The sequence below is a fragment of the Vipera berus genome (assembly GCF_964194415.1).
Source record: "Vipera berus genome assembly, chromosome: 3".
NCBI lineage: Eukaryota > Metazoa > Chordata > Lepidosauria > Squamata > Viperidae > Vipera > Vipera berus.
Genome location: NC_138204.1, coordinates 43126680 through 43150912, shown reverse-complemented (window position 1 = coordinate 43150912; position 24233 = coordinate 43126680). Strand labels below are relative to the sequence as shown.

General features: G+C 40.1%; 1 protein-coding gene across 1 annotated transcript in view; it reads left to right on the top strand.

Annotated features, from left to right (window-relative positions):
- The window catches only part of LOC308666558 (C4b-binding protein alpha chain-like), a 46820-nt gene extending 29387 nt beyond the window's left edge, over nt 1-17433 (top strand). Inside the window, exons 12-17 of the mRNA XM_081325450.1 lie at nt 1253-1450; nt 2800-2982; nt 6155-6205; nt 13094-13126; nt 13736-13759; nt 16307-17433. Of these exons, the coding sequence (XP_081181576.1) occupies nt 1253-1450; nt 2800-2982; nt 6155-6205; nt 13094-13126; nt 13736-13759; nt 16307-16350 (533 nt within the window). The 3' untranslated portion in view covers nt 16351-17433. The remainder of the gene's footprint in view (nt 1-1252; nt 1451-2799; nt 2983-6154; nt 6206-13093; nt 13127-13735; nt 13760-16306) is intronic.
- The last annotated feature ends 6800 nt before the right edge of the window (nt 17434-24233 follow it).

Below are 24233 nucleotides of genomic sequence, written 5' to 3'. Positions count from 1 at the left end.
ACAAGTGGTTCATACAGATCCCCTCAATGCATTTCAGGAGTTCGGAAATTGGGTCATATTTTATGACCAGGTGCAGCAACCTGAAGTCATAGTGACTTTGATTCATGACTTTCTATTTCCAGCAGAAAATGACAAAAAGGCATATTGGATATGCTGGATTCACTTATCAACCAAACTGTTCACTTAACAACCACATGATTTGCTTAATTAATTGTCCTCACTGTTAGGAACTTTCTCCTTAATTCCAGGTTGCTTCTCTCTTTGATCAGTTTCCAACCATTGTTTCTTGTCCTGCCCTCTGGTGCTTTGGGGAATAATTTGACCCCCTCTTCTTTGTGGCAGCCTCTCAAATACCGGAACACTGCCATCATGTCACCCCGATTTCTTCTTTTCTTCAGACTAGCCACACCCAAGTCCTGCAGCTGTTCTTCATATGTTTTAGTCTCCAGGCCTTTGATCATCTTGGTTGCTTTTCTCTGATTTTTTTCCCTAAAGTCTCAACATTTTTTTTTGTAGAATAGTGACTAAAATTGGTTGCAGTACTCCAGGTGTGGTTTCACTAGGGTTTTATAAAACAGTACTAATACTTCACATGACCTTGATCCTATGCCTCTGTTTATACAACCCAGGATTGTATTAGCTTTTTTGGTGGCGGCTGCACATTGCTGGCTCATAGTCAAGTGATCATCCACTAGGACTCCAAGGTCGCTCTCACAGTTATTGTTTTTGAGCCAGATCTCACCTAACCTGTACTCATATCTTTGATTTTAAATGCCCAAATGCAACTCATTTTGTTGGATAGGGCCCATTGTTCCAGTTTCTCAAGATCTTTTTGGATCCTGAGTTTGTCTTCTGGGATGTTGGCTATTCCTGCCAGTTTAATGTCATCCACAAATTTGATGAGTTCCCCTTCTATTCCCTTATCTAAGTCACTCATGAAGATATTGAAGAGTACTGGGCCTGAGCCTTGTAGTACCCCACTGCTTACTTCTCTCCATGTGGATGTAGTACCATTGAGGACTACTCACTGAGTACTTTTCTCAGCCAGCTACAAATCCATCTGGTGATGATGTTATCCATTCCATCTTTTTCTAGCTTACTAAGCAGTAGACTGTGGTGTACTTTGTTCTCTGAATGATTATTTACTTCCCTGTAATAACACCTTGAAATAGCCAGAATATTCTTCCAGTGCCAATGTATGGCTGTAATTCTAATTAAAAGATGAATTCAAAGAAATCATTCTCTCCCTCAGACATCCCTTGTAAGCGTCCTGACAAAATTCTCAATGGACTATACGATCCAGACCCTAAAGACGAATATTACGTTGGATCAGTTGTAATCTACCGCTGCGAACCTGATTTCTCCCTGATTGGAAATTCAACAATCACATGCATAACTGAAGAAGATGGCCTAAATGGAAAGTGGAATTTGCCTGCCCCTGAATGTAAACGTAAGGAAAAATAGAAGTCTCTTTAAACTCTAATTAGCTAAATTGCTTTATTAGTTGCTTTTGTTGGTAAATAAAATTCTTGCTGGAAGCAAATCTTGCTGAAGCTCTCGGGTCTCTACATGACAGGGGAATTTTAAAAATAACAAAGGGGGCAGTATCATAAAACTACTTTGAGAAATACTGTAGTAGTATATAATATATAGAGTAACTGTAATTCTGGTCTAATTAAAAGGTTAATTCAAAAAATGATCTCTTTCTCCTGATTCTAATTACAAATATTAGTATGGATGAGTAGTAATCTATCAAACTGAGTAGTAATATATCAAACTGATTTTCCCTTTTTGGAAAGTCAAGGAACACAAGCATTGTTCCAGGAGATGGTCTAAATGTACAGTGCAATTCATAAGGCAACTATGAGAAATATTACTGTAGCACATAGTATTTAATATTATACAATCCCTACATGGACATATAAATACGCTGCTTTTTCCAAAATTTGGATTTCTCAGCTGAGTCCAAGTGACCACTTAGTGACCACTAAGTCTTATTGGAAGATAATAATATTCAGATTCACTATGAAAAAAATTGTTATATTGTTCATCTCTTTGGGGGGATTGTTTGTAAAATGACTGAGATTTCCAATTTCTGCAACAATAAGTAGTAACAGTCATCCAACACAGTTGCTAGGTTAGATAAGCAACCATTTTGAAACCCCAAAATGTGCGGTAGTAATGAAAATACAGATAGTCCTTGACTTACCATAGTTCATTAAGTGATCTTTGAAGTTACAATGGTGTTGAAAAAATGACTTATGACTGACGACCATTGCAGCATCCCTATGGTCCCGTAGTCTAAATCTGGATCCTTGGCAACTGACACATATTTATGACGGCTGCAGTGTCCCAGGGTCATGTAATCCCCTTTTGTGACAAGCAAAGTCAATGTTAAAGCCAGAATCACTTAACAACCGGGTTACTACTTTAACAACTGCAGTAATTCACTTAATAACTATGACAAGAAAGGTCGTAAAATGGGGCAAAATTCTCTTAACGACTGTCTCACTTAGCAACAGAAATTTGGGGCTCAATTGTGATCATAAATCAAGGACTACCTGTAGTAAAGAAAACCATGTACTTGATGGTATGAAAATCAACTGCAAAAACACAAAATGAATAAAATATTAATCAAATATTATATTCTAGTTGCTTAATCTCCGAAACTGACAGAAAAAAGAAAAATAAAAGCAAATGCTAATTAAATATCCTTTTTAGCCTGCTTGTTTTTATTCATAGGCTGTTGTTCGCAGCTGTTTTTTTTTGTTTTGTTTAAATGCTGCTTTCTCTTTTCAGATGTTAAATGTGATCGACCAAAAGTGGAAAATGGAAAAATAACTAGTTCATTTAAGCCTTCATATACCTATAATGAGGTCATCAGCTTTGAATGCAGTTCTGGCTATTCTGCTGTAGGAAGCCTCCATATTAAATGTGGGGCTAACAGTTCGTGGATTCCTGCCATCCCCAAATGTGTCAAAGGTAACTAACTATCTTATGGTCCTACAGGAAACTTGGGTTGACATTTAATACAGAACATTCGGCTTGGCTAATCTGAACCATCATTTTCTGTTTTTTCCCTAATTATTGCCTCTGCTACTCACTCTTTTCCTACAAGTAGTGGCCACCACTGTTCATTCAGATGACAGGTCTTACTGACTAAATTATCGGAAATATGCCTATGTCTCTACAGTTCTCCATACCAAAAGGAACTTGATTTACTCTTAGTCTTCCCTTGTATAAGAAAATTCTTACATATACAATCCTTTTAGTTAAATAGTAATAACTCAGAAAACCAAGATCATGGCATCCGGCCCTCTCAATTCCTGGCAAATAGATGGGGAAGAAATGGAGGTAGTCACAGATTTTATTTTCCTGGGCTCCAAGATAACTGCAGATGGGGACTGTAGCCAAGAAATTAAAAGACGCTTGCTCCTGGGGAGGAAAGCCATGGCAAATCTAGACAGCACACTAAAAAGCAGAGACATCACCCTGTCAACAAAAGTGCGTATAGTCAAGGCTATGGTCTTCCCAGTTGCAGTGTATGGCAGTGAAAGTTGGACCATAAAAAAGGCTGAGCGCCAAAGAATTGAGGCCTTTGAACTATGGTGCTGGAGAACTTGCTTCTTTTTTATTTTTAGCCCCCTAGGCTGTTATTTTGACCTGAATTCCTTTTCTCTTTTCAGAGGTCAAATGTAATCGGCCAGAGGGGAAAATGGGAAATTAACTATTTTATCTAAACCTTCATATACCTATAATGAGGCTGTCAGCATTGAATGCAATTCTGGGTTTTCTGCTCAGGGAAGCCTCCATATTAAATGTGAGGCTAAAGGTTCTTGGGTTCCTGCCATCCCCAAATGTGTCGAAGGTAACTACTGGTATACTGCTCAAAAAACTAAAGGGAACAGAAAATAAGACATCCTACTATTAAATACAGTACATTGTGTTGTTTAAGTATTCCCTTTATTTTTTTGAGCAGTATATTTTACAGTCTTACAGAAGAGTTGGGTTGACATTTACTATACAACATTCTGCCTGACTAATCTGAGTCATCGTTTTCTGTTTTTCCCAGTTGCACTCTCCACAACTCCTCAATCTGAAGTTGGCAGAACTGTGACGGCAGGTGAGTTATAATGTTGCAGAGTCACTGAAGCAGTAGGTGGGAGCTTAAATGGACTCTAGAAGATGGTTGAGGACAGGATGGCCTGGAGGAACGTTGTCCATAGGGTCACGATGGGTTGGACTGTGGTCTACTTTGTTTTCTGAATGATTATTTAGGTAAAGGTAAAGGTTCCCCCGCACACGCGTGCTAGTCGTTTCCGACTCTAGGGGCCAGTGCTCATCTCCGTTTCAAAGCCGAAGAGCCAGTGCTTGTCCGAGGATGTCTCCGTGGTCATGTGGCCGGCATGACTAGATGCCAAAGGCGCATGGAGAGCTGTTACCTTCCCACCATAGTGGTCCCTATTTTCCTACTTGCATTTTTACGTGCTTTCGAACTGCTAGGTTGGCAGAAGCTGGGACGAGTAACAGGCGCTCACTCTGTTACGCGGCACTCGGGATTCAACCCGCCAAACTGCCAACCTTCTGATCGACAAGCTCAGCGTCCTAACCCACTGAGCCACCACGTCCCTTGAACGATTATTTACTTCCCTGTAATAACACCTTGAAATAGCCAGAATATTCTTCCAGTGCCAATGTATGGCTGTAATTCTAATTAAAAGATGAATTCAAAGGAATTTGCCTGCGCCTGAATGTAAACATAAGGAAAAATAGAAGTCTCTTTAAACTCTAATTAGCTAAATTGCTTTATTAGTTGCTTTTGTTGGTAAATAAAATTCTTGCTGGAAGCAAATCTTGCCCCCACTTTGACAGTCTTTCATAAGGCCCTGGAGAACCCAGAGCGTGATAGAGTCCATTAAATGTGTTGTTGCCAGGGGAGTGGGAAGTTTTAAGTTAATATAGCTGCCTACTTGCTTGGATGAGAAAATTTATACAGCTGCCTACTCGCTCATGGGACTCTAGGCAGCTAACAAACAATAAAAACACAGAATAGAATAGAATAGAATAGAATAGAATAGAATAGAATAGAATAGAATAGAATAGAATAGAATAGAATAGAATAGAATAGAATAGAATAGAATAGAATAGATACATACATACATACATACATACATACATACATATATATATATATATATATATATATATATATATATATATATATATATATATATATATATATATATACTGTATATATATATATACTTATATACTGTTCTGTGTGTTTTGTGTGTGTGTGTGTGTGTGTGTGTGTGTGTGTTTTCTATGTTTTATTGTTTGTAAACTGCCTAGAGTCACGTGAGTGATCTAGGCAGCTATATAAATTTCCTAAATAAATAAATACAAATAAAAAATATTACAGTAGCATGTAGTATATAGTAGAACTGTAACTCTAATTCTGCTATAATTTAAAAGGCTAATTCAAAGAAATGATCCTGTCCCTCAGATATCCATTGTTCTCATCTTGACAGAATTGCTTATATACCCCTTTTAGCCAAGGGGTAGTCTTTTTTTATTTTTAGCCCCTAGGTTGTTGAGCTGGGTGGTTCAAAACAGTGGGAGACATGATTCTCTGGGTCAGAAGTGTGTGGGGGGAAGCAAATGCTAATTATATATCCTTTTGAGCCAAGAACAGAACTTGCTTCTTTTTTATTTTTAGCCCCCTAGGCTGTTATTTTGACCTGAATTCCTTTTCTCTTTTCAGAGGTCAAATGTAATCGGCCAGAGGGGAAAATGGGAAAATAACTACTTTATCTAAACCTTCATATACCTATAATGAGGCTGTCAGCATTGAATGCAATTCTGGGTTTTCTGCTCAGGGAAGCCTCCATATTAATTAAATGTGGGGCTAAAAGTTCTTGGGTTCCTGCCATCCCCAAATGTGTCGAAGGTAACTACCGGTATACTGCTCAAAAAACTAAAGGGAACAGAAAATAAGACATCCTACTATTAAATACAGTACATTGTGTTGTTTAAGTATTCCCTTTATTTTTTTGAGCAGTATATTTTACAGTCTTACAGGAGAGTTGGGTTGACATTTACTATACAACATTCTGCCTGACTAATCTGAGTCATCGTTTTCTGTTTTTCCCAGTTGCACTCTCCACAACTCCTCAATCTGAAGTTGGCAGAACTGTGACGGCAGGTGAATTATAATGTTGCAGAACCATTAATGAGGTTTGGGTGTACCTACAGAAATCTCCATACAAAAGGATCCCTACTTTGTAGTCTTTGTCATATAGAGAAGCTTGCAGAGTGAATGAATAGGGTATCCTGAAAGAAAGCTTTATTTGGCTGCAACACCAAATAATTCTAGACAATAACTTACACATAAGTCATAAAGGACTCAAATGTCTGTACACCAATGCGCAGAGTATGAACAGTAAGCAGGGTGAACTAGAAATTCAGGTAAATGAGGGCGGATATGATATTGTTGCCATTACAGAAACATGGTGGGACGAAACCCACAAATGGAACACACAGCTAGAGGGATTTACCGTATATACTTGAGTATAAGCTGACTCGAGTATAAGCCGAGACCCCCAATTTCACCCCCAAAAACTGGAAAAAGTTATTGACTCGAGTATAAGCCGATCCGCCGTTCTGCAAGCCTCTGCCGCCAGCAGAGGCTCGATCCGCCATTTTGCAAGCCTGAATACACAGGAATACCCTGTGTGGCCAAGGCTCGTCGGCAGGTCTCCGTTCCTCCTGCCGACCTTTGGGGAGGTTTGGGCGCCTCCCCAAACCTCCCCAAACCTCGGCAGGTCTCCGTTCCTCCTGCCGACCTTTGGGGAGGTTTGGGCGCCTCCCCAAACCTCCCCAAACCTCGGCAGGTCTCCGTTCCTCCTGCCGACCTTTGGGGAGGTTTGGGCGCCTCCCCAAACCTCCCCAAACCTCGGCAGGTCTCCGTTCCTCCGCGCAGACCTGCCGACCTTTGGGGAGGTTTGGGCGCCTCCCCAAACCTCGGCAGGTCTCCGTTCCTCCTGCCGACCTTTGGGGAGGTTTGGGCGCCTCCCCAAACCTCCCCAAACCTCGGCAGGTCTCCGTTCCTCCTGCCGACCTTTGGGGAGGTTTGGGCGCCTCCCCAAACCTCCCCAAACCTCTGCAGGTCTCCGTTCCTCCGCGCAGACCTGCCGACCTTTGGGGAGGTTTGGGCGCCTCCCCAAACCTCCCCAGGTCTCCGTTCCTGTTTGGGGAGGTTTGGGCGCCTCCCCAAACCTCCCCAAACCTCGGCAGGTCTCCGTTCCTCCTGCCGACCTTTGGGGAGGTTTGGGCGCCTCCCCAAACCTCGGCAGGTCTCCGTTCCTCCGCGCAGACCTGCCGACCTTTGGGGAGGTTTGGGCGCCTCCCCAAACCTCCCCAAACCTCGGCAGGTCTCCGTTCCTGTTTGGGGAGGTTTGGGCGCCTCCCCAAACCTCCCCAAACCTCGGCAGGTCTCCGTTCCTCCGCGCAGACGTGCCGACCTTTGGGGAGGTTTGGGCGCCTCCCCAAACCTCCCCAAACCTCGGCAGGTCTCCGTTCCTGTTTGGGGAGGTTTGGGCGCCTCCCCAAACCTCCCCAAACCTCGGCAGGTCTCCGTTCCTCCGCGCAGACCTGCCGACGTTTGGGGAGGTTTGGGGAGGCGCCCAAACCTCCCCAAAGGTTGGCAGGAAGAACGGAGACCTGCCGAGGTTTGGGGAGGTTTGGGGAGGCGCCCAAACCTCCCCAAAGGTCGGCAGGTCTGCGCGGAGGAACGGAGACCTGCCGAGGTTTGGGGAGGTTTGGGGAGGCGCCCAAACCTCCCCAAACAGGAACGGAGACCTGCCGAGGTTTGGGGACGTTTGGGGAGGCGCCCAAACCTCCCCAAAGGTCGGCAGGTCTGCGCGGAGGAACGGAGACCTGCCGAGGTTTGGGGACGTTTGGGGAGGCGCCCAAACCTCCCCAAAGGTCGGCAGGTCTGCGCGGAGGAACGGAGACCTGCCGAGGTTTGGGGAGGTTTGGGGAGGCGCCCAAACCTCCCCAAACAGGAACGGAGACCTGCCGAGGTTTGGGGACGTTTGGGGAGGCGCCCAAACCTCCCCAAAGGTCGGCAGGTCTGCGCGGAGGAACGGAGACCTGCCGAGGTTTGGGGAGGTTTGGGGAGGCGCCCAAACCTCCCCAAACAGGAACGGAGACCTGCCGAGGTTTGGGGACGTTTGGGGAGGCGCCCAAACCTCCCCAAAGGTCGGCAGGTCTGCGCGGAGGAACGGAGACCTGCCGAGGTTTGGGGACGTTTGGGGAGGCGCCCAAACCTCCCCAAAGGTCGGCAGGTCTGCGCGGAGGAACGGAGACCTGCCGAGGTTTGGGGAGGTTTGAGGAGGCGCCCAAACCTCCCCAAACAGGAACGGAGACCTGCCGAGGTTTGGGGACGTTTGGGGAGGTGCCCAAACCTCCCCAAAGGTCGCCCAAACCTCCCCAAACAGGAACGGAGACCTGCCGAGGTTTGGGGAGGTTTGGGGAGGCGCCCAAACCTCCCCAAACGTCGGCAGGTCTGCGCGGAGGAACGGAGACCTGCCGAGGTTTGGGGAGGTTTGGGGAGGCGCCCAAACCTCCCCAAACAGGAACGGAGACCTGCCGAGGTTTGGGGACGTTTGGGGAGGCGCCCAAACCTCCCCAAAGGTCGGCAGGTCTGCGCGGAGGAACGGAGACCTGCCGAGGTTTGGGGAGGCGCCCAAACCTCCCCAAACAGGAACGGAGACCTGCCGAGGTTTGGGGAGGTTTGGGGAGGCGCCCAAACCTCCCCAAACGTCGGCAGGTCTGCGCGGAGGAACGGAGACCTGCCGAGGTTTGGGGAGGTTTGGGGAGGCGCCCAAACCTCCCCAAACAGGAACGGAGACCTGCCGAGGTTTGGGGAGGTTTGGGGAGGCGCCCAAACCTCCCCAAAGGTCGGCAGGAAGAACGGAGACCTGCCGAGGTTTGGGGAGGTTTGGGGAGGCGCCCAAACCTCCCCAAACAGGAACGGAGACCTGGGGAGGTTTGGGGAGGCACCCAAACCTTCCCAAACGTCGGCAGGTCTGCGCGGAGGAACGGAGACCTGCCGAGGTTTGGGGAGGCGCCCAAACCTCCCCAAAGGTCGGCAGGAGGAACGGAGACCTGCCGAGGTTTGGGGAGGTTTGGGGAGGCGCCCAAACCTCCCCAAAGGTCGGCAGGAGGAACGGAGACCTGCCGAGGTTTGGGGAGGTTTGGGGAGGCGCCCAAACCTCCCCAAAGGTCGGCAGGAGGAACGGAGACCTGCCGAGGTTTGGGGAGGCGCCCAAACCTCCCCAAACGTCGGCAGGTCTGCGCGGAGGAACGGAGACCTGCCGAGGTTTGGGGAGGCGCCCAAACCTCCCCAAACGTCGGCAAGTCTCCGTTCCTCCGCACCCTGCCTGCCTGCTACTTTCCGCTGCGGAAAGAAGCAGGCAGGCAAGGCGCGGAGTTTGGGGAGGTGCGCGCGCACCTCCCCAAACCTCCCCAAACTTCGGCAGGTCTCGGACGGCGGTGGCTTGGGAGAGGTGCGGGCGATCCCGGAAGCACCAAAGCCTCGGCCGCGCACAAGTCCTCGGTAAGTTTTTTTGTTGACTGGAGTATAAGCCGAAGTGGAATTTTTCAGCCCAAAAAGTGGGCTGAAAAATTCGGCTTATACTCAAGTATATACGGTAAATTATTTAAAAGAAATAGACTAAACAAAAGAGGAGGTGGAGTTGCTATATATATAAGAAATAACTTTATCTCTACAGAAATAGAGCACAACAATGATGAAAACTGTAAACTTGAATGAATTTGGGTCAATATAAAAGGGGGGAAAATGACATTGCCATAGGTGTATACTATAGGCCGCCCAACCAAACAGAGGAAATAGATGAATTTTTTGCTAGTCAGTTAACTAAGGTATGTAGAAAGCGCATCACAATAGTAATGGGTGACTTTAATTACCCTGATATCAACTGGGAGACAAATTCTGCACCAAGTGGAAGATCAAACAGATTCCTGACAAACCTAGTAGACAACTTTCTCTCCCAAAAAGTAGAGAAGGGAACTAGGGGATTAGCCATATTGGATTTAATTCTCACTAACAGAGATGAAATGATAGAAAGTGTCAAAGCCACAGGAACCTTGGGGGGAAGTGATCATGCAATATTGGAATTCAACATTATGGAAGCACAAGCAATAGAACACAGCCAAACTAGAGTCTTGGACTTTAAAAGAGCTAATTTCAATAAACTTAGAGAGACCTTGGGAAGAATTCCATGGATGAGAATCCTAAAGGGGAAAACAACTCAAGAAGCTTGGGAAATTTTGAAAAGTGAGATAATAAAGGCCCAGTCTAGCACAATACCAACAAAGAAGAAAAGAGGGGCATATAACTAAGGCAGAATATCAGCAAACAGCCCGTGCCTGCAAAGATGAAGTGAGGGAAGCTAAGGCTCAAAATGAACTAAGGCTTGCGACCAAAGTCAAATAATAACAACAAAAAAAGCTTCTTTCAACATATAAGAAACAAGAAAAAAGTTAAGGAAATGATTGGTCCATTAGTGGGGGAAAGTGGCAAGAAGGTGACAAGCAACAGGGAGAAAGCAGAACTATTTAACTCATTTTTTGCATCTGTCTTTACACAAAGGGAAAAAACAGTCCAACCTACCAAAACCAGTGCCATAAAAAACAGAATAGAAACGCAGGTTAAGATAGGCAAGAAAATGGTAAGTGAGCACCTGTCCAGCCTAGACGAGTTCAAATCACCAGGACCAGATGGATTACACCCCAAGGTTCTCAAGGAACTGGCAGACGTGATCTCAGAACCACTGAACTATATTTTTCAAAAATCCTGGAGCACTGGGGAACTACCAGAGGACTGGAAGAGAGCTGATGTAGTTCCCATATTCAAAAAAGGGAAAAAAATGGATCCAGGAAATTACAGACCTATCAGCCTGACCTCAATAACTGGGAAGATTCTGGAAAAGATAATCAAACAACAAATCAGCGAACACCTTGATGCGAACAAAGTTATCACTAAAAGCCAACATGGGTTTGTCAAAAACAGATTGTGCCAGACAAACCTTATTGCATTCTTTGACCAAGTGACAAAACTAGTGTACGAGAGGAATGCTGTAGATATAATTTACTTGAATTTCAGTAAGGCATTTGATAAAGTAGATCACAACCTACTACTTGATAAGATAGAAAAATGTGGGTTAGATATTATCACCACCAGATGGATTCGTAGCTAGCTGACAGGCCGTACTCAGCATGTGGTCCTCAATGGAACTGCATCTACATGGAAGGAAGTGTGTAGTGGGGTGCCCCAGGGCTCTGTTCTGGGCCCAGTGCTCTTCAACATCTTCATCAACGATTTGGATGAGGGGATAGATGGGGAACTCATCAAATTTGCAGATGACACCAAGCTGGCAGGAATAGCCAATACTCCAGAAGATAGGCTTAAGATACAGGAGGATCTGGACAGACTCGAACACTGGGCACTATCTAACAAAATGAAATTCAATTGTGAAAAAGTAAGGTTCTGCATTTGGGCAGCAAAAATCAAATGCACAGGTATAGTTTAGGTGGTACCTAGCTCGATAATAGTAACTGTGAGAGGGATCTCAGAGTCCTAGTGGACAATCACTTAAATATGAGCCAGCAGTGTGCTGCAGCTGCCAAAAAAGCCAACACAGTGCTAGGCTGCATTAACAGAGGGATAGAATCAAGATCATGTGAAGTATTGATACTACTTTACAATGCCTTGGTAAGGCCACACCTGGAATACTGCATCCAGTTTTGGTCACCACGATGTAAAAAAGATGTCAAGACTCTAGAAAGAGTACAGAGAAAAGCAACAAAGATGATTGGGGGACTGGAGGCTAAAACATATAGGGAACGGTTGCTGGAATTGGGTATGTGTAGTTTAATGAAGAGAAGGGTGAGGGGTGACATGATAGCAGTGTTCCAATATCTCAGGGGCTGCCACAAAGAAGAGGGAGTCAAGCTATTCTCCAAAGCACCTGAAAGCAGGACAAGAAGCAATGGATGGAAACTAGTCAAGGAGAGAAGCAACCTAGAACTAAGGAGAAACTTCCTGACAGTTAGAACAATTAACCAGTGGAACAACCTGCCTCCAGAAGTGGTGAATGCTCCAACACTGGAAGTTTTTAAGAAGAGACTGGACAGCCATTTGTCTGAAATGGTATAGGGTTTCCTGCCTTAGCAGGGGGTTGGACTAGATGACCTCCAAGGTCCCCTCCAACAACTTATTATTATTATTATTATTATTATTATTATTATTATTATTATTATTATTATTATTATTATTATTATTATTATTATTATTATTATTATTATTATTATTATTATTACATGTAGGTCCCAAACAGTTTTTCAAAATACAATAGCTAATGTTTTCTGTTTAAAAATGTTCAAAAGAAGTTTGAAGTTTTTGGGACTGCTGGATTTATGATCCTATATTGAATATCCATTTTTATTAATTATATTTTTATTCTCCTTTATTAATAATAGTTTTCATTCGTACGTAGCTTTTATAGTGAAAATTGTCCTTTTATGTGTCATATAAGTATTATCTGTAATATGTTTTTAGATGTTATTTTATCTATTATTATTTTTAGAAATATAAAAGCAATTTTACAGCTTATATTTTTAACCTAACATGGGTGTTCCCTAGGTGGAAACATTTTTTTCTTTTTCTTTGAGTTCAATATTGATAACTCGACACAGTATTTTTTTATTTTATTTTTTTGCTATATCACAGATTTTCATTAAAAGGTAGAGCTTTTTTTTTCTTTAGAAATCATTTATTTGGCTCTCCCTTGCTCAGAGTTAAAATATTTTTCATAATGATTTTATTAAAAGTTTAGCTAGAACATTAAAAGATAATATGAACTAAAAAAAAGAAAAAGAAAGGAAAAAGTTGCAAGAAAGTAACTATTTCTTTATATATTGCTAAAAAATATTTCCGTTTCACCCCTATGGACTGTATGTTTTCAAAATGAATTTTATTTTATCAACATTTTCTCTCAAATTACAGAAAAGCCAGCTACAACTTCAAAAGATTATGCAGGTAAGACTAAAATAGTATGAGGTGACCTAATGCACTTGTACTAGCAAGATGGTTTCTTTTCAAATAGTGAAACTGTGCCAGTTTGTAATAAAAGACTTGGGAAAGAATGAAAAAAACAAAAAAACAAAAATGGCATTTTCTTCAATTCAACACTTGTATGGAAACAATTGTACAATCTTCGTATCCTTCCAGGCAACATAGACACAACAAAGTCCATTTTTCATATTCATCACCATATTTCTATCTGTTGTGCAAAGTGGCTTGTCCAAAATTAGTTCAAATGGAGAGCAATTTAGCCCAATTTAGGCCCCCCACCACCAAAAGTAACCTTCAGATCAAAGCTTTCAATAGTACTGGTTGTAATGTGATGTTACTCCTAGTATTTTTCCATTTTTGTTTCAGGGAGTCCTTTTTGTACACTGTACACATTTTAGTTCACATATTGAAATTCACAATTTAGCACTTTACTCACCACACTACACCGGCTCTCTATTTTTTAATAACAAATGATAATGATATTTTAAATAAACCAGAAAGAGAAAGCATACATTGATTCCAATGAGGGTCAAAAGTTTAACTCATTTCTCTTCCCCTTTTTTTCTCTTTTAGAATGTAACAAAACTACAGCACTTGGTAAGTAATTATATGGTGAGATATTTCAAAGTGTAGCCAGTGCTATTCTGTTTTCATGAATGATGAAAATTTATTTAGTTATTGTTACCATTTGTTCATAATCCATACACAGTAGCTTGGCATGATGTAGTTTGACTGCCCAAACTCATCCAGTGAGTTATATAGACAAATGAGGTCTTGAACTTTTGTTTTTCCAATTTCAATTTAACACCTTAAATAATATATTACACTGGGACTGGAACACTTAGGGTTCAGTATTATGTAAAACTCAAAATGCTCATTGTGCTAAACTATTTCTCTCTCTAGTGTTGATATGTTGCAACTGTCATTGAATTTAGACTTTGGCAGCAGTCTTAATTGAGAGTATCTTTCTCCAACCTCACAGAAACTTTATTTACACCTTTTTAAGAATACATGAACTTCAATAACTGAAATAGTTGTCATATTTTACCCCTAAAACATCTTGGGGAAAAATCATTTTTTTCTTATTGACTGTTCTATGGAGTGGTGAGAAACTGAGTTGATGGAAAGTTTTACAGTTCTCTGTTTACTAACTATTTCTTGAATCTTTATCAGCATGTAAACTAATGCTTACACGTCCAACAAAGGCAATCTAATTCTGTGTAATGTAGAACCTCCAAATATACATATAAAAGTCTTCATGTGAATGGAATCCTGGTAGTGAAAACTGATTGACTTATTTAGATGTGCAAAAACTCACAATCAGAATCCTAGCTCACACTGAAGCCCAAACTCCCCAAAACCCAATCTTACTGCAGATCATGTAATAGAAATGAAATAGACAAAACCCTTTACCGTACTTATTCAGGCCATACCTGAGAAACAAAGATATTGATCATAAAATCCAATATCAAAAATTATGCTACCACAAGGACATTAATGTGAAAAGTAAATATTTTTGCTCATTTGGAAGGGCAGTTTCTATGATTTCTGTCATACATCCTGCTTTTCTGAAGGAGCCTTTGTTCTTGAGCTATTTTTGATAGAGGGGTAAGGTGGCATGTAGGGCTAAAAAAAATCCCAACACAATAAATTAGAACACACTGCATTTTACTGAAGCAAAAGATTGAATAGAGTCTCTGTCTTTGGCTATGTGCTAATTAACCTTTTATAAATAGCCTAAAGGAACAGAAGAGAGATAACATGCAGATAAAACCAAGTTGGATGGGGGTATTGGGAGATGTGACTTGTGACAAAATCACAATTCAAAAAAACTGAATAAAATACTGAGTCATATTCAACAGGATGATGTTCAGTAGTTAGAAATTAATGTTCTGCATCTAGGCAGGAAAAATCATAGACACACATACTGTATAGGACAAGGGAGACCTGCCAGGGGAGCACTGAGTATGAGAAAGATGTAGGGATTCTAATACAGCATTCAATATGAGCAAGCCATGTGATGCAACAACTGCTAAGGTCAACAAATTCTTGGGCTGCATTAACCTTTATGTCCTGATTCATAGGAAGTAATAGTTCCAATGCATACGTGATCAGATTGCATTTAGATTACTGCAATAATTCTTGAGCATCACAATTTATAAAGTTTAGGGAAACTTGAAATAGGGTCAAAGGATCTAGAAATGAAACCGTATGAATAGTGCATAGGTGTCATCTCAGTTAGACTGAATATGTTTTCTCTGTCTCAGGATGTTTAAATCAGATACTCTAAATAAAGCCCTTATTTTATTTATGTTCATCAACATACATAAAAACCACCTGAATGTGAAAATCTTAAAATCTTCCTTATAAATCCACAAGGTTATAAAGCAAGCAGAGATACTGCTTTTGGCAATCCTATCCTTTTATACTTGTTGGGAAAGGAAGATGAGAGGCTTAATCTGCCTAGCATCTCCTTGGTGAGATGGATAGAAGTTTAATAATAAATAAATAAAAGTAAATATGAATGACAGGAGAAGGATCAAAGAGTCTCATAGAATTCTTCTTCCAGTCCTTTCTTATTAGTAGTCTTACTCTATTATTTTTATTGGAAAAGCTGAAAGATCTAATGGAAGGAGAAACAGCAGGCACATTCAGTACATGGCATTTTCCCCAGACTATCCCTACTAGACTCAGATCTATTCTGTTATGTTTATATAAACATACATACGTACATATTCATACAACTTCTCTTCTCTCCTGTCCCCTCCTGTCCTCTCCCCCTCCTCTCCCTTCCCTCCACTCTCCCTTCCCTTCTCCTCTATTCTTTCTTCTGGCAATGTTATCACCCAAAGGGGAAAGCCAACGTTTTTGACCCTATGCAGTACTAGTGGTAGGAGGATAAATGTGTAAAGGGACAAAACAAATGCTGTCCATAAATCTCTCCAGCCCAATTTTGGGAGATTTTATTTTTAAGGGAAACTCAAATGTAAAAAATCATCTAATTCCCAAAGATTGGCCAATACTTTAAGGAACCACTTGTTCTATGAGGTAAACAATGATTTTGGATGTTGTATGAAAATCCTGAGTTCTTCATTCTTGCCTAAGGTAAAAGGTTTTGAATTATTTATTACAACTTTTTCCTAGGAAAACTGATCATCCTCCTGGCTGTTCTGTATAATTGCTGGTGAAGTTCTGAGACTGAACATATAGAAAATCTATCAAGATTTTATTTGACTACATTGAATATCTGCTTTGCTTATTTATTTTAATTTCATTGCTAAACATAAAATACAAACTCCTAAAATGATTTATCTCTCAATTTGTTTATTGTATTTATATTCCATTTTTTTCCTGAAAGCAGGAATATATGGGTCACTTCTATTTTATTCCCCAAATGGCAGCCCTGTTAAAAAATTGTCCTGAGGATGACTGAGCAAGGGTTACCTCATGAGTTCCGTATTTTTTAATACTTTATTAAATTTCAAGAAAAAAATAAAAAAACAAACTAAATACAAAAAGGGGGATTCAAAAGGTGAAAAGATGAAAAAGTGAAAAAAGAAAAAAGGAAGGAGAAAAGTGAGGAAAGGCTTCCAACTTACTTAATATAGATACAAATATTTAATCAAACAATCTTTACTCTAAGTCAAACATAACATAACCAATATATAACTGAATTTGGCAATATTTCAAAAGGGACACGGTGGCTCAGTGGGTTAGGACACTGAGCTTGTCGATCAGAAGGTCGGCAGTTTGGCAGGTCGAATCCCAAGTGCCGCGTAACAGAGTGAGCGCCTGTTACTCGTCCCAGCTTCTGCCAACCTAGCAGTTCGAAAGCATGTAAAAAATGCAAGTAGAAAAATAGGGACCACTACGGTGGGAAGGTAACAGCGTTCCGTGCAACTTTGGCGTGTAGTCATGCCAGCCACATGACCATGGAGATATCCTAGGACAAACGCTGGCTCTTCAGCTTTGAATACATTTCTAGATATGACCTAATCAATTAAGAAAGTTTTCAATGTAATTAGACTAATACATATCAAAATCCTGTTTTTAAGTTTTACCTAATTGCAATAAAATACTAATTTTACCTAATTGCAATAAAAAGTGGCCTATAATATACAGAAGAAAGCTTACTTTTGGGGTAACCTACAATTCCCTATTTCAGTAAAGAATAATTCTCTTGTCTACAAAACTTACATTGTTCATTACAAATCATTCTTATGATTTAACAGTAAATTCTAGTTTTCATCTTAACAAATCACCAATTGTTAGAAAAGATTTTTGTCTTAACCATTCAACACTTATTAAAATATTATCTTATATTATAAGATTCTAAATTCTGTAGTATAATTCAAAGTTTAATTCTAAAAGCTTAATTTTGTTTTCCTTTGAAACTCTAAAACCTAAATATGAAATCAGTTTATATTTTAAGATTCCCCTTGGTCCATCAAAAAAGATTTTTTAAGTTCTGTCCTTATAAATCCCAAAAAAGACAAGTCTAAATCTTTAAATCTAACTCTTGCCTTCGTTTTGTGCCAATCAGGCTTCCATCTTAGTGTCTTTAAATTCTCAAATGTGTCTCCCTTTCTTCCTCCACCTCTTATTTGCATCCACGGAGACCATCCAAATGACAGTTTTGCCAACCTGGTGTCCCCTTTATAATCATTGAAATATCGCTTTAATAGCTCAGTTTTTGATGTTTGATGTAATTCTTGTTCCATTTCCATCTGGGTTAGGTAGAAGTAGTAGCTAATGTTATTATCGTTTGATTAGCTGAATCCTCAACATACTGTATTTGAAGGCCTTTGATATCTTCGCTCTTAATGTTGCTTTCTTCGGGTGTTGTTTTTTGAACTGTAAGTTTTGTAGTTAAAGTTGGAGTTTGGACTTCAAAGTTCTCTGTAGGCTGCGTTTGTTGCTCTTTGAAGTCTCCTATTTCAGTGTTAATTTCCAGTTCTTCTATTTCTTTTTGGGTTGTCAGTTCATCATTTAAGGTCAAAGTTTGGTCTGGTGGTTTTGTCAGGTTTATCATGCAATTTGGCTTTAATTTGCTCAGTTATAGCCAAGATTGTGTCTAATATCAATTTGTAGTTAAGTGGTGGGATATAGTCATCCATTTCATTAGTGTTTACAGCTAAGTCTTCCATGGAGGCTATTTTAATAGAAGTCAGTAATTTTCCACCTCCAAAGCTCCTAAAAGTTGTTTTCAGTGCCAGGTGTTCCCACACTAGTCTTTGAAGATAATATCAAGGACAACTCTGTTATTCAGTCAGCTGTCAGAATAAGCAAAAGGTTTACTTGCAATTCCAAGTTTAGCCACAGGATGTCATCAGTAGCATATAGAATAAGTTGTAAAATTCTTTTTCCCCCAAATTAATATAAAGCTTTTATATAATTAGTCCATTTCACATCTTAAACAGAAAATAGGGTAGTAGATCCCCACAAAAATATGAGCTTTTTAATAGGTAGGAATGAGATTACTTAGTTTCTTTACTTAATCAGATGGTGTTTTTTTCTTCTTCTACACTTTAAGGCTTAAAATGTTATTCCCCCAAGTATACAAAAGCTGTTTTTTCAAAAAGGGGGTGAGGAAATTTTCAGAAAAGTTCCACAGGCAGGCAGTTAGGGGGATAAGAAAGGAAAGATCTCACCCAAGTCCTCCAGATTGCTTTGTTGTGCTAGAAAGTGCTTTTGGCTTTCGGCAGGGAACGGCTTAATGATCGGCCATGTTGATGGCCGGTCTCTTCTTCAGGCCAAAAGGAGATGCTCTGGATTCAAGTGGAGGGCTGTCACCCTTCCATGATCACAGGAGGGCCTCCTTGCGGTGGTCGCCCCTTCAGGGTGACTTTCGACCCTTTTCAGGGTCCTCCAATGAAGAAAGATCAGATGGCAGGGAGGGAGCTCTCTCTGCGCATTCAAAAGCGCCATGCGTGCAAACTGGAAACCCCAAATTAGCCATTATTAAAGAACAAGATTGTAAAAATAAACTCTAGTTTAAAAAGAAGCCTAAACAAAATAATAAAATAACAATATTATTCAATTTCAACATCTTCATCAATCCATTTTTCCAAATTCACTTTTTGTTACTCATTTTTACATTAACTTCCTCTCTGTACATTATATTTCCTCACTAATATAGTCATAACAAGAAAAAAAAAGTCCCATATTTCCTCCATTCTATTGATCCATTATAACAAAAAAAAAATCCCACCTCAAAGACATATGCATCTTTACATTTTTATATATAAAAATACATAAAAATAAATAATACATTTCACCACAAAATTTATTCCTTAAACCTACATAATTATCAATAATCAAAATTAATATTATACCCCAATCTTACAAAATTAACCTGACATAAAGAAGATCTGCCAGAAAAGATGGGAAAGAATACAAATATAAGAAATTCTGAGATAATGAAATAGATGAAGGATGGACCGAATTTTCCTGCCAAGAGGAATGCTGTGCTATCAAGGAAAATTATTCAACAATGGATGCTGCAGAGACTTCTGAACTTTGGAAATGAGATGGAACTGCTGGCAAAAAAGAAACATTTCATTACTATGAACCAATTAAGGGTATTTGATCCTGGACTGATCAAACATAATGGTCAGGGTGCTTTGTGATAAACTGTGCATACTTTCTATAACTAAATTACAATAACAGACTGTTAACAGAGTGCTTTGAACTTTAGCTTCTCTGTTGTTTAATCTGTTAACTATTTTTTGCTTCAATGTTTGTAATGTATGTCAGGTCAACAGAGATGCATATAGTTATAGAAGCTCAAATTTGGTGTCTGTTTTCCAAGAGGGGAAGCTATTATTGTAATAGATTTGTCAGTGTTCAACTAGGGTGGTAATATGGGTTTTTGTTCTTTTAATTCACACATTTTTAAATATTTTTGTCTAATTTTGCATTTTTAAAATTTTCTTATTTTGGATTTCAATCTTTTGAATAAAGTAAAAATTGCAAGAAAAAAAGAAACTAAGTAGATCTTTGAACAAGATACAGTTCCCATTTCTTCTGATGAAATACACATCTAGTAAAATAAAATGAAATAATAAAGATAATAAAACCAATCTGTAGGTCAAAAGGGCATGAGTGATTGTCAGCAGAGTTCAGTGGTCCAGAAAGGGACATAACTGACCTATAACACAAAGTTATGCAGAGGCCTAAACAAGTCCAGGTTGTCACCAGATTGCACACTATTTATTTAAGGATTATTTAAGTCAGGGGTCTCCAACCTTGGCAACTTTAGAACTTGTGGACTTCAACTCCCAGAATTCCTCAGCCAGCTCTTCTTTCCAGCTAGGCTGTCTGAGGAATTCTGGGACTTGAAGTCCACCAGTCATAAAGTTGCCAAAATTGGAGACCCCTGACTTACGTCACTGTGTAGGGCTGTACTTAGACAGACTTTTTGTTGTATAGCAAGTGGATATAATAGCTATGTTAAAAAGTAAACAGAATAACTCTGGGCGTTCCTTTCAATGTTAAGTTAGTAACAACTTGAACTGAACCTAACGACTCTGGTGCTTCACTTAACAAATGTGGAAAGAAAGGTTGTAAAATGGGGCAAAACTCACTTAACACATTTCACATTTAGCAACATGAATTTTGGGCTCAATTGTGGTCGTAAATCAAGGACTACCTATCTAGTGATTGTTCGAGGTTATAGTGGCATTGAAAAAAAGTGCTCTGCAACTGTTCCTTTCGCTTACAACCGCTGCAGCATCCCCACAGTCCCCTAAGCAGCCTTCAGGGGGCTCGTCAGCCAGTAGATATTTAGGACAGCTGAAGTATCCCAGGACCAGGATCTCATCACTGTTTGCAATCTGCCTTCCAACAAGCAAGTCAACGAGAGAAGCTGGATTCACTTGACAATTGCATGATTCACTTAACAACTGCACTAATTTGCTTAATTGTGGCAAAAAAAATTATAAAATCAGGCATGACTCACTGAACCACCACCTTGGTTAACAATGGAAATTCTGGTCCTAATTGTGGTTTTAAGTGGAGGACTCTTCGCAGCAAACAATTAAAACTTATTTAACAGCATTTATATCACAAATATTAGAGATATAAATTGTCTAATGACATTCACCAACAAAATTACTGATAATTTGGACACATTTTTGAATAAAACGCCACCAATTTGAGCCTTTTGAGACCCTTTTTTTCACCTATCCAACTGAAAACAACTTCTCTGTCTTGCCGGTCTTTGAGCTTTCTGCTAGGGTCAGTTCGCCCACACTTTCAGTACTTCTTTGCTACCATTCAAACGTCTGTAGACTACCAGTATGTATGGTAGTCTGAGTTTTGTTAATGGGGAAACTACATAAATTATGATTTTAGGCGATTCCAATATACACAAGAAAAATAATGCCAAAATGACAATACTCATGCTGTGACTAATGCCAACTTTGCATCCTGCCATAAACTTTAAGTCACAGCAGTTATTACACACGTCTGCATCATTCCCTCATACCCACTACAATCTCAAGAACTTTAAGAGCTCCCCCACCTCCCACCTCTGCTCCAATCTGTCCCTTGAATATCAATAAACATTTATTATGTCTTTGAGCCAGTATTGACTCCTGGTGATTGCCTGGACTAGTCCCTGCAGCTTTCTTGGCTGTGTATCAGAATGTGGTTTGCCATTTTCTCCTTCTTAGGGCTGAGAGAGAGTGACTGGTTTAAGGTAACCCAAATAGCTTTCTGCCTAAGGCAAGACTAGAACTCATGCTGTCTTGGTTTCTACCTTGGTTCCTTAAACACTACGTCAAACTAGACAATAATCAAATAAAAAAGCATTTTTATGAAGTTATTAACAAAATGGTAACAAGGATACCACTATAACTGCAGGCACACAACATCAATAAGTATTTCCCAGTTGGAAATTCTCCAGAAGACTTGCTCTTCAGTTTCCAGAACCTTTACCACCTAAGACAGACATGTCAAAAACAAGGCCCGGGGGCCAGATCCAGCCCATGAAGTGGTTTCATGTGGCCCACGAAGCCATCCTGGAAACAGTGAGGGAACGGCCCCCACTGCCTTGGCCCTGGCCCAGAGACCCTCCTTCTGCCAGAGACCCTCAGATCTGTCCCACTCCTGCCCAGGTGCCCATAGGTACCCTTGATGCGAACTATGTAGAACTGGCCATGCCCACCCAATAGGCCATACGCACTCTAGCCATGCCCACCCAGTAGGCCACGCCCACCCAGGCCATACCCACCCGGCCCCCTGAGGGCAGCTGCAATGCTGATGCGGCCCTCAATGAAATTGAGTTTGACACCCCTGACCTAAGAGATGGATAGAAATCATGCTACCCAGATTTAACAGAATAACAGAGTTGGAAGGGACCTTGGAGGTCTTCTAGTCCAAACCCCTGTTCAGGCTGGAAACCCTATACCATTTCAGACAAATGGTTGTCCAATATCGTCTTAAAAACTTCCAATGTTGGAACATCCACAACTTCTGGAGACAAGTCATTCCACTGATTTATTGTTCTGTCAGAAAAGTTCTGTCAACAAAAGTTTACTCTCTGTATTATCATTTATGATGAATCAGAATTCTTGCTTATCATTTATTAAATTTATATTTTTCCTCTCATCTGAGAGCTCAAGGTGGCAAATGCATTCCAAAGAAAATCTTCAATAATGTTGAAAAGATTTTTAGGTCATTAAAATGCTATCAGATAAAAAAATGCTATCATTTATCTAGTTTCATCAACAAAACTTTAAATGACCTCACTAGATCAAACTATTAAATTGTTATCTGCTGGTAACTTGAAATGAAACAAATATGTACAATCTGATAAAAGGCTCATCTAGCCTATGTGTGTGTTTAATTATTTAATAAATATACATTTATATTTAATACATTTAAGTATTTATTTAAATTTCTATTTAGTGTGTATGAAGCACATAAACTGTGTGATGCACTTTTCCACCTGTGTTTCCCAATTATCCTAAGTGTTTTACTTTTAATTTATTAATTTATTTATTGATTAGCCCTTGGGCCATATCAAAGTGCAAAGTTCCAGAAACAAATTATTACTAAAATTTGATAAAAGCAATTTAAAATGGAATTAGATAAAATACAATTTAAAATGAAATTGGAATAAAATAAAACAAAATTTGAATAACCTAAGTGTTTTACTAATTCTGAACTTCAAGTAAACTATGGTAATTAACTTTTAGGAATAGCAGACTTTTATGAATTTGGCTGTAAGAACATTGTTTATTCCTATATATGCAAATGTTACAATCCTTTTGGTTCTCAGTTTAGAAAAATGGTATGAAAAAAGATAGATAATGTGTAAATGGAAATTGTGGGCATTTTCCTACTTACTACATTGGAATGGGCAATCAAGGTTAGATAAAAGAAACTATTATATCCCATAGCATATGGCTATTAATGTGGGCTGTTTCACATAGTTAAAATATTTACTTTCAGATTATCTGCGATTTTAAGCTGTCAAAGTTTAAACTATAATTGCTTCCAGCACTGCAATCAAAACATTGTAAAAAGAGAATGATATTCTTTGACTCCTAGAATTACTTTGTTGCTTATCTGTGTTTCAACAAGGAAATCCTTCAGAACTTTAACAGATTTTTCTGGTAACCATAAATAAAATTTATCCTTTGGCTTACCACTTCTAAAGAAGCCCTGAAGGTTTTTCAGAAGTGGGTTTGTCATTGCTGTCTTCACAGGGCTGAGAGAGGGGGATTGGCTCATCCAGCTGGCTTTGTGCCTAAGACAGAACCAGAACTCATACTGTCCTGGTTTCTAGCCTGATGCCTTAATCACTACATCAAACTTGTTCAATGTTACACATACCACCCCAAAATGACTTGGCCCAATAAGTGTTGAGCAGGCTCGTAAGTCGCAAAATAATGACTAACTGTTGGAAAAAGGAAAATGGGCAAAATGTTTAAGGCAGGGAGGCTAGAATTGAATATACCAGTTCTGCTAAGCATGTGTCTGGCTTTCTGATCTGGGACTTGGATTTAGTTTATAGAACAAGAAGATGGAGTTTTGGATATTAAAACTTTGGGGTGGGGAATGA